General features: G+C 37.9%; 1 protein-coding gene across 2 annotated transcripts; it reads right to left on the bottom strand.

The window, feature by feature from the left end:
• Positions 1–1,273: 1,273 nt before the first annotated feature.
• LOC117619269 (probable RNA-binding protein ARP1) lies at positions 1,274–3,615 on the bottom strand. 2 transcript variants are annotated; one of them, XM_034349185.1, is made up of 6 exons: positions 3,258–3,615; positions 2,997–3,156; positions 2,747–2,879; positions 2,610–2,652; positions 2,278–2,512; positions 1,274–1,689 (listed from the first exon to the last, which is right to left on the bottom strand). In XM_034349185.1, the coding sequence occupies exons 1-6, from the start codon at positions 3,444–3,446 to the stop codon at positions 1,670–1,672; spliced, it is 780 nt and encodes a 259-aa protein (XP_034205076.1). In that variant the 5' UTR covers positions 3,447–3,615; the 3' UTR covers positions 1,274–1,669. The 2 variants fall into 2 exon arrangements, with proteins under 2 accessions (XP_034205076.1, XP_034205075.1); XM_034349184.1 differs by having other exon boundaries at positions 1,274–1,666.
• Positions 3,616–11,531: the final 7,916 nt, after the last annotated feature.

Raw genomic sequence — 11,531 nt, 5'->3', positions numbered from 1 at the left:
GACTCCAAAAAAGTCATCCCGTGACACAAGGACAAGGTTGTGAAATCAAACCCTACTTTCAAGAAGAAGGCCGAGAGATAATGACATAAGTCATATTTCATACGCCAAGGTATCGCCACATTAGTGCTACACCATCAAGAGAAGGAAAAAAAAAAACTATAAAAACTCACCATCAAGTACCATGCATCTAAACAAAGATAAATCTATTAAATTTGGAGCATGCAATACTCAAAAGCCAACTGCAACTAGAACCTCTTTGGTTCAAAAGTTCCTCAAGAATTACATATGAGAATAATCCCAAAGACTTTTCATATCAAACAGCAATGAAACCAAGTAATTCATAAAAAAAGACATATCCATTGATGAGAAAAATTCATAATTTTCATAAACTTAAAAAAATCATAAACGTCAGTTCAAATTCAAATTAAACATACCCAAAAGCACATGATAATCGCCATTGACTTTGACCTGAGAAAAATTCAAATACAATTGACTAAGTCTAAAACAAAACTAGCCCATTGATTATATCCTTAATATTTTACCTTTTGTTGAGTATAACTATATTTTTCTTAATAATAAATGTAGCGACATGTTATCGATACAAAACTAGTCTATTGATAGAAGACGGATGTGTTGCACATAGAATTCCTAATGGTGTGTGTGTCCAAAGTAACGTCATTTTAGAACCACTGTTTAATACCCTATTGAATCCTAGACCACTTGAACTTTGAAACTACGTAATTTTGAACACAAGAACAAAAGATCAGTTGAAGATTCTATGGAAGAGCTGGAAGAAATGGAAGAGCTGGAAGGCCCAACAGCCCATGTTTGCGTACGTGTGAAGGCAATCAATTTCCTTGAGACAAGAAGGTATCTATGTTTGGTTGAATCACAACCAGTGGCCAAATTCCTGAATATTTCCTCGAAGCACATGGGCAAGTTGTTTGATGAAATTGGAGACATTTCATAAGCTACTTGCGGTTCTTTTAATTGATGGAAATTGCTGCTCTGTCATTATATTCAATATGTTCAGGTTGACTTTTATTTCTCATTTCTACTTACCAATAAATGTCATCAAGGGCAAGAATTTTTGTTTAAGGGATAGTGAGGAAGGAAAGCGCCGAATTTAAAACCTCGGGTTCATGGATAAATACTCTTAATCAGTTTCGGTTTGGTGAAGTGGGTTGAGTTCCTCCCCAAAAAACAATCCAGCCCAAAACAAAAATATGTGTGAAAGAGAGAGGCAGGCTTTGGGCAGAGAAAAGTAGAAAGAAGCCATGAAAAGCAACCCACAAGAAGTGGGCAATTCAGAACATGCAGCATGATACAATGACTTCTTCTGTTACATTGTTTGTTTCTTTCTTCCTTTTCTTGAATAATGGTTCACAGCTCAAGCTGAGATGGATGTTAGAGAGAGAGAGAGAGAGAGAGAGAAGAGAATGAGAGAATCTTATCAAACACCTAAGAATATGAATTAAATTAAAGAAGTAAATTAAAAGAAGAAAAGAAAAAAAAATATAGGAGAGAAGAGGCACAAGAGATCAGATAATAATGTTGCTCTGTGCAGCCACCACGTTTTCCCCTTTGTTATTGCCAACGAATTAAATAAGTGCAGCCTCTTTTTAGCCAACTTTTTTAAAGCTCTCTTCCTCTGTGCCAACTGTCCCTGCTATTCCACAGCCAAGCACACTGTTTTTTCTAGTATCAGTTTTACATTTATATAAATAAATCAAACCAAATTCATTTGCCTTCAACTCCTACAACTTTACAAGGAATCTTACCATATATACTCGGATTAGTTCAGAAAAAACAACACAGAGGGAAAGAAACCTCATTGGCAAATTACATATGCCTTACTTGTCTTTGCCATTTTGATTCAATGATTTCGAATATAATTTTTCTATACAAGCGATAGTTTAAAGTATTCTAAATTAATCTAATATGTGGAGAGAGACTCAAACTTAAATACAACGACACGAACTTACTTTCTTAACCAACTCACCTAATACATATTTGCATAATTTTGAACATAATGTGAAAGAGTACTTAAACAATTACATTTTTTAAATTTAATTTTCTGAACAAATGTTCAAGTCACATGGGTTCTGCAAAAATGAGAGTTGGCAAAATCACAACCTCACGTGACAGAATGATTTTGTTTTGGCATTTTTTTTTTTTTTTTTCCTATGTTCCCATTTTGGGACATTGACTAGGTAGAGCATATGTTAGCATGTGAGGAAGTAGACCATAAAAAATCAGTGTCGCGTATATGTCTACCTGTGTTGGGAGCAATTGACGCTGGTTTGGACATGATGGTTGGGACTGCTGCCACGTGTCCCGCTGTGGTTGGTGGAAAGATGTGAGCAGGTAAGCCCATTGTATGTGATTGATGGTGGTAGTGGTAAAGAGGGTACATTGGCATCAATGTGTTTGGCCCCACCATAGGCTGGCCTGGGTACACTTGAGGAGAGTAATGCCCATTCATGTAGGCCCCACCTGTGTAGCCTAGCTTCTGTGTATCACAAAGAACAAATATCAAATCAGAAAAATCTCGCAATGCATCAACGGCTGACAGCGCTAAACTTCAACACGAAAATTAGGTTACTTACATGATTGTAACTCATATCAGCAGCAATGTAGGTTGGGGAGTACCTGAAAACAAGAAAAAATATTTACATGATTATATTAAATATATATAGACCTTGCAGAAATAAAAGGGAAAAAAATGTGATTAAAATAGACGTACCCGTAGAATGGAACAGGCTGGTGATGCTGGTGATGGAATGGGGTAGCTGGGGTACCTGCTGGTGCTGGGTAGTACCACTGCACGTGATTTGCAGGTGCAGGTGACATGGATCTTGCTCCGCCACCGTTTGATCCTTCATATATATCATCATTTGAATGCAATGTTAGACATTTAATCCTAAATTTGTCGCAATTTACAATGTACAAAGTGCAATGTATGTAGCACGACAGTGATTGGCTAGTTTATATACCTCGTTGAGGAGGAGGAGGAGGAGGAGGGGTGGTGGTTGAAGCCGACCTGGGGCGGCGAGCCCCGAGGGAAGCCAGATTGCAGTTGGCGCGGCGGCCGTTTATGACAGGCGTCGCGTCCTCGCAAGCCTTCTTAGCAGCCTCAGCCTCCTTGAATGTGACCTACAATGTACATTAACAAACGCCAAATAAAAACCAGGACTCAAAACATCACCACCAGCAGCAAACTATAAAAGTTGCAAAAACAATAAGGAAAGACTTACGAAACCGTAGCCCTTGGATCTGCCGGTGAGCTTATCAGAGATGATGACGGCCTCCAAGATCTCACCGTACTTGTCGAAGTGCTCTCTCAAGGCCTCCTTGGGAGTCTCCCAAGCCAGCCCTCCAACGAACACTTTGGTCAGCGTGGTGTCTCCAAACTGCCCATTAATTACGTTGTTGCTCATTGTCATTTCAATTGTTTGCCCCAGAAAAACCACCCAATAATATCAACCAAATCTTCCTTCTTCTGGTATTAACAAAACCCTAATTAAGCTCAACAAGCTTAATCTTGTGTGCTTAATGTGTTTGTGTTAATGAAGAAGAAAAAAAAACTTAAGCTTGAGAGAGAGAGAGAGAGAGAGAGAGGTGGGGGAGGGGCTTTTTGGGGGAGAGAGGAGAGGGAGGGTATATAAGGGGGAAGGAGTGGAAGGATTGTAGGGGTGGGGTGGCAATAATAAAATATTTGGAGAAAAACAGAGAGGCAAAGACAGATAGACTTTGCTGAGGCCTGACTGAGCACACACTCATGAGCCATAAAAACTCATCTCTCTTTGGTGGATTGTGTGGGTGGGTATTTCATGTGTTACTCTTGTGTTTAGAGCAAGTGAATCACTATTTATTTTTAGTGAGGGTGAGTGTGAAACGAGTTGTAAATATAAATATTTTGAATTTTTATATGTGTACAATAATGTTAAGAGCATTCCATTTTATCTTAAGATTTTGTACTCAATAAGAGAATATATGATAAATTTTTGTACTATTTAATTGGCCCGAGTGACAGAGTGTTAGCGTTAATAACTAGGAGTGTCCTTATGTGTATCTGTTGGGTTTACCATTCTTTTTTTGTGACAAATCACGTGAAGAGAGAAAGACACGATAAAAGAACGTGTGTAACGGTACTACAGCTAAGTATTTCTTCAATTATACAGCTCAAATCGCCTTGAATAGTCATTTGATATGGTAAAATTGTGTTTCCCAAAATTGTATTTTGACTAATTGGCTCTTCCATGATTTTGGTAAAAACTAAATCTCAAACTGTATGCCACAAAATCAACATTGCACATTAATTTTACCTTGCTAATATGGTCGACAATACATCGACTCAGGCATGAACCAAGAGACAAGGGGGTAGAATATCTTTTATTGGAATAATACTCACTTTCTGAATGTCCTTTTTTATTATAAAATATATATGGTAAAACATTTACTAGCGACTAGCGCGTGGCCTCGCCTATCTAGTGGACGCGTAGGAACACTCTAGAAATTGGAACAACAGTTATCAGAAAGACAGCTAAACGCCGTACGTTACATGATGGGTCCCACGTATTTTTAACGAAAACGGACGTACATGACGTGCAGTCCTAGAAAGACAGTCGACGAATACGATACGGCCAAAGGCCTTCACGCTGCGCAGCACACAGGATAGAAAAACGACATGCATTTCTGTGTAGTTTTCTTGAGCCCATAATAACCTGCACCCGTATGCAAGCTGTATCTCCCAGGCTCGATTTGCCATGCCAATGCCATTGAAAAATCAAATAATCCCATCCCTTATTAGTGTTAGTGGAATGTAAATTACCCTTTAAAAAAAATCGGCATTTCATCTAATGTCATTATTCGTGATTTCGTTCACGAAAATGATATGTTTGAACTTTGTAGATGAGAATTTGATGCTTGTGTTTGTTGCGTACTGTTTGTAGCTATAATGCCTGTTTATAGATAGAACAAGCAAATTGATTTGTTTGATACCATTGTCCTTAATCCAATTCGACTTGGCTGTTAGCTTCATTTAGTTTGGCTTTTTTCTCCTAAAACATTAAGTAATTATCATTAAGAATGTGTGTATGACGTGGCATTATAGAGACATAAAATTAAGAAAGGTACCAAACGGCCATATGGGGGTGTTGGAGAGAAAAAAGAAACTATTTGCTGTGTGTATGCATGCAGCAGTCGGTCTAGATGCATATGACGATCATGTGGTGAAAACTTTTGTAAGCAACGAAACGGTCAAGCATCAAGAAGATCATGCTCTCTCTCTCTCTCTCTCTCTCTCTCTCTCTCTCTCTCTCTCTCTAACTGAGCTTGATCACGTGGACCCACCACTCCACAGTGTGGCCAGGGGTCTGCTGTGGACCCCACTTCTGAGCTCTATGTCTCGAATGAGAAAAACTCTCATGTAACGGGTATAGCACTTTTTGTTATTCCCGATCAATAATGCAATGATATGTAAGATAACTTTTTTATGTGTTATTGTGTTATTGGTCGAATATAGCAAAACAGTGTTATCCCCGTTATAAATAAGTTTTTTTCGTCTCGAAGCTCTTACAGTTAACTGATGATCAATCAAATGCAGGCATTGCCAATCTGCAGCCCAACTCAAGCAAGTGAGAAAACACTTTGTCATGGGCTTTGTGATATTCGCCTAAAAATTAGGGGAAATAAATAATGTATTAGAATTAATCTGTCTTTGTTAAATTTCCTTAACTTTGGTAGCTGGGGCAGCTTCAACAACTCGTAGTTTTTAAGTGAGATCAATAAGAGTAGCACTAACATAAATATTCTAATTATGAGAACTGATAAGAGCAAAACCTAAATATTCCGACAGTTTGTCAAAGATTTTAATTCCAATTGGTGTGTCTTTAAGTATTTGTATTGAAAATATATTTTGCTTCCCATCTTCACGTAATGGAGAAACTTCCCCGTAATGGGTCTATGCATCTCTCATTTTAGATTTTACTTATATTTCTCACATGTTAGCTAGACGATGAAAACAAAACACAAACACACGCAATATGTTAGAATTTCTCATCTGAACTTTATCGTTAGAATTATTTGGATTGAAACACTTGTTTTGTTTTGTTTTGTTTTTGAGTCATAGAAACACAAGAATATTATTGGATAATTTTCACTTTATTACAGTAAAGTTTACTGACTTTTAGAGTTCGATACATCAATTTTTTTTCATCTCAGTCGCATACACAAAGTTGATTTTCTTACCACTTTCATATATGACGTCAATCTTTCTGTTACCAAGTCTGTTAATTGCTGACATGACAACAAATGTGCCACGTAGACATACTCATATGATACCCCACCACCCCCGAACCCACATAACCCATAAACCACTTGCAACCCCACCCCTAAAATGCAAAGTGTTCGATTTTTTTTTTAATTTTAAAATTTTGAATTTGCAAAGAGAGAGAGAGAGATAGAGAGATGATTTGGACGGGTCCTAGGTGGGGCTGAGGGTGGATCTCGGGTGGGGATGAGGGTGGTTGTATGGTAGCGTTGTGCTTGGGGGAGTGGGTTCAATGGGGGCTGCAGGGAGAGAGAGAGAGAGAGCAAGGAGATAGGGAGAGAGAGATGAATTTTTAATTTTAAGTTTTTTTTTTTAAAATTTAATTAACTAAATAATGTTTATTTATTTATTAAAAATATATATGGACCACATGACATCATATGAGTGAGTCTACGTGGTACATTTGTTGTCACGTTAGCAGTTAACAAAAGGACTGACGACATGTATGAAAGTTGTAAGAAAATCAACTTAATTTATGTATACGTTTGAGACGAAAAAAATTTGAGGCATTGAACTTTAAAAGTGAGTAAACTTTAGCATTGTAAAGGTGAAAATTACACAATATTATTTGTATAGTTCCCTTTAAGTGGGAATCAAAGATGATAGGGTGCACGTATTCTTTCTCACAACTCTCTTTGCTATTTATGTGTGATCACAAGGATTAGCTTTCAGAGATTTTATGTGTGATCACAAGGATTAGCTTTCAGAGATTCCATTGGAAAAATGGGCAAGAAGAAAAATTATAGGCGTGAATGAAGGAGGCCTCTACATTTTTCTTGTTATAAAGAGCTAATTAGGCAAATGGGACCAAAATGCCTTGCCATAAAAAACACTTCACCCGGCGAAATAAGAGCTTTGTTTTTCATTGTGATACAGCTGCTTGTCTCCCTCCAAAGCCCCAATCTTCAAATGAGAGAGAGAGGGAATACGACATTATAGAGACTAATCATGCACTTTGATGTGAAAACATGTCTTCACAAATTAATGTGAAGGAATTGGGAAAAAGTAGTCGTGTAATCAGAAGTGTTTGAGGAATTAAGGAACAGATAAAGACAAGACTCAAAATCCTGACTTATGAATTAATATTTACTCTAATGTAGAGTGGGGAGATCGAACTTTGACATATTTACTTAAAAAGAATGGGACAAATGAGAAATTGATATGTATAAATTCTTTAATAACCATATGAAATTAGCACATGAATAAAAATTGTAAAGTTATAAGGTTATTTTTGGAAGCAGTAAAAGAGGCACATGAATGAGAATTAGATCAACTGTCCCTCTTTAGTTGATATGATTTTTTTTTCTTCGAAAATATGTGATTACGGATTTGAAGGTGGGACATATTTTTTTATTCCTTGTGCGTTAGTAAACATGGGAAAGTCAAGACTTGAAATCATTCACTTCCTTTATATATCCATTGTATTTATTTTAGGAGTGATAACATACTAAACTCATATACACTATATGAATGCTAGGACTGGAACACAGAACCTTTCAGTGGGTACTTGGCTTTATCCATTGCCGTTACATAAACATGCCAACGACGTAGGTTACATAAACATGCCAACGACGTAGGAAAAACGGATACAGTAAGTTAAGTTGTATATGTTGTGTAGGTTTGTGCATCTTCAAATGTATGTATGGACAACATATGAGTACGAAAATGTGAGTAGAATACAAGAGGAGAGGTTGAGCGAGCGAGTGAGGGCATGAGAATATAAAGAGCATGGCGTTGGGTTGGCTTTGTCATCTCTTCTCTTGGCAAAGCACTTTGGGCCACGCGAGGGAAGAAGGAACTGCCAGATGTGCTTAACCTCCCAAAACCACCCCAACCCTTTCTCTCTTTCTCTGTGGATTATAACGTGGCCAGCTGTATACCAAACGGGGTATTTTCGTAATTTCAAAACATGGGTTTTGACCTTGACCAACAAAAGGGTGTGGGAGACTGGGACTTTGGGGGTAGTGGGCATGGTAAGGTGAGATTTGAGAACTGGTCTGTCACAAATTAAATAAGAAAATAAGAAAATAAGAAAAAATAAATAAAGAGAGGCATCAACAAGGGGTGCTAATGATGTGAGCTGGACCTTGTGGGGTGTGAGTTGGCCTAAGCGGACACATGCCTCGATCTCTTATCAATATGATTCCATAAACATGATGATGTTACATTTGGGAATCTTATTTGTTTGGTGATAGTAGCTAGATGGAAATTGGAGTCACATTCCATGAGATTTTTCTCTTCATGAACAATGACCAAACACTGATATTTTCTTCGCATAACTTGATATTTCTTTTGTCACGTAACATACTAACGAGTAATGTTATTTTATTTGACCAGTCGTTATGCGTTAACTCATTAGACAAATAACATATATCGTATAGAATCCTACATGGCCTTGATTTCTCTCCACCATACCAAAAGAATATTTCCATGTCTACATCCAAGAATTCTTATGTACATTTGCATTATATATTTGGAGAAGGAAATGGAATCACTATGTTTGTGTGACAAGTACAGCAATAAAAAGCTTTGTTCATTTACAAGGAAAATGAACATATACATACATAACAGGAGGAGTGCTGGCATGCAGCAATTCAAAAGTTGCCGCACACACGCGTGATTGAAAAGAGGGGTCACAAATTTATATTTTACTTAAATGGGTATTCAATTGCCCCAAACTTGTACATAATTCTCAATTTACCCCTTGACCTTTTTTTTTAGCGAATTAAAGGCTCGAATTAAATTTTATTATCAATGTTACCCCCACCGTCAAAATTCGAACATTTCATCCATTAGTCCGTCTATTTGATCCACGTTGACGCTTGATTGAGGGTTATTTTCGGCATTAGGCTCGGATTGAATTAGCAACCTCTCTTCTCTCACACACTTCGCACTTCTCTTTCACATTGGTAGGGTATGGTTAGAAAGGGACCGGAAATTGGGCGGAAAAAAGGACGAAATCGAAGGTTGGAATAGAACGAAATTGAAGGTTGCTGAGAGAGAGAGATATATAGAGATGAGGACGAACGCACACAGAGGGAGTTCAGAGTTGGAAGATGGCAATCCATGGATGTTGCCATCACAGGTCTGCTACTGTGGGAAGGTTGCAAAAATTCAGACTTCGTGGACCTCTTCACATCCAGGACGAAGATTTTATGTTTGTGCATAGGTGAGTTGAATTTTGAAGTTTGGGTTTCAAATTTGCAGTTTTGAATTTCCACCTTTGAAAACTGTGTGTTTGCAGAAACATTGTCAAATGTGGGAGTGGGGTGACCCTGTTATGTGCAATAGATCTAAGCAAATAATTCTAGGACTGCTGAGGAGAATTAACAGTTTGGAAGCAGAAAAAAAGAAAGGGAATTCGAAGCTGAAAAACCCATGGTTTTGGGTGTCATTGTGCATGTTTGGGGTTATTTTGTGCTTGATTTTGAATGAAGATAAAGGCACAAATGGGCAGCTGTAGAAATGGATGGGTAGTTGGCATTTTGTAAGGGCTAGAAAGGGATGAGTGCTTGGCATTTTGTAATGGTTAGAAAGATGGGTAATTGGCAATTTGTAATGGTGAGAAAGAGATGGGTGATTGACTTTTTGTAAGGGTAAGAAAGGGTGTGTAATTGACAATGTAAGAACTGTTTTGGTGAATGAAAATGCAAGCTGTCATTTTGACCATTGAAATAGTAACTATCACACCAAATGAACTGCACTTCAAAGGCCAAAATATACAACATTTGAATTCACATGTGATTACATAAAAGCTTGTCCAAATTCAGTTTCAAAAATACATCTTCATCCATTCACTTCATATCAAAATCAGTTCAACAATATACTAGCAAATAGATTGCAAACCAAGATGATCTAGAACACCAAAATAAACATAACAACTCTTGAACCATTCACTTCAAATTACTGACTAAACTCTCCATGGCCTTATTCGTTTTGCTGGAGATTTTAACCTAGGCCTTTTTGGAGAAGTTACCATAGGTTGAGGTTGTGAACTTGAACCTTGATGAGCTTGTGAACTTTGGGCAGGTTGTGGAGGAGCTTGTGACCTTGGGGCAGGTTGTGAAGGACCTTGTGAATGTGGGACAGATTGTGAAGGAGCTTGTTTACTTGGGGCAGGTCCTGAAGGAGCTTGTGAACTTGGGGCAGGTCCTGAAGGAGCTTGTGAACTTTGGCTAGCTTGTGAATCAGCAAATAGATTGGTCTTCCTTATGACATAGGGGGCCTGAGAATCTGTCCTGGATGAGAACCCTTAACATGGCACCCATCAAAACCCACCACTGGTCTACATCCTTCCACAAATCCCTTTTTAAGTGCTCCAAAACATACATAAATCCTCTTGAAAGTAGGATTCTCACCTTGCAATTCAGTTTTCACAATAACAGTACTTCCAGGGTTATTGCTCTTTAACTCTTCACAATAATCCCACAACTTACCATATTGCTCTTCAATACTGCCTTGAATTCTCTTTTTTGCAAAACTCTTGGCTTTATAAACTTGAGCCTCAGTTACATCTATGGCATAATGTTTCCTTATTAACTTCATGAAATCTGTCACTTTCATATTGGGATTATCTCTTAACTCCTCATCAAACCTCTTAGACAGCCATGATGAAGTGGCATACTTGGTTCTTTGCCTTCTTCCACATGTATGCCTTGGAACATATGTCTTAATCCTTGTACTTGGACCTTTCCCCACATGAGAAGCATATAGCATCCAAGGACATGGAACCTTTTGTTTTTTATCTCCTTCACATTTGAGCCTCACCCTATTCGAATCATTCCTCACCCACTTCAATGGCCTTGCACATGAAACTGCATAATACCTTATTGCTTCCCTACACTGCTCCATGTTGGTAAATTTCATTCCCAAATGAAATGTTGGCTTCAGCAAATCAGATTCTCTTCTAAACTGCTTAAATCTAGGAGCTTTTCTTCTGCGGCTACGGTTTTTCACACCTTCACCCTCATCAGATTCTTCATCAAGACTTACAAGATCGTCGGTATTGTAGTCTTCACTGTCAACCTCACCAGGTTCTTCATTGTATTCATCATTTTCTTCATCAACTACATGTTTATCAAACAAGTTATCATCCTCTTCCAAGACTGTCTTCAACCCTTCTTCATCTGACTGCTCGAACTCGGAGTCAATCAACTCAATGTCTGTCTCACTGTCATCATCTTCAGCCTCTTCTACA

Source organism: Prunus dulcis, chromosome 2 (assembly GCF_902201215.1).
Source record: "Prunus dulcis chromosome 2, ALMONDv2, whole genome shotgun sequence".
Lineage (NCBI taxonomy): Eukaryota > Viridiplantae > Streptophyta > Magnoliopsida > Rosales > Rosaceae > Prunus > Prunus dulcis.
This window is presented reverse-complemented; position numbering and strand designations above follow the sequence as displayed.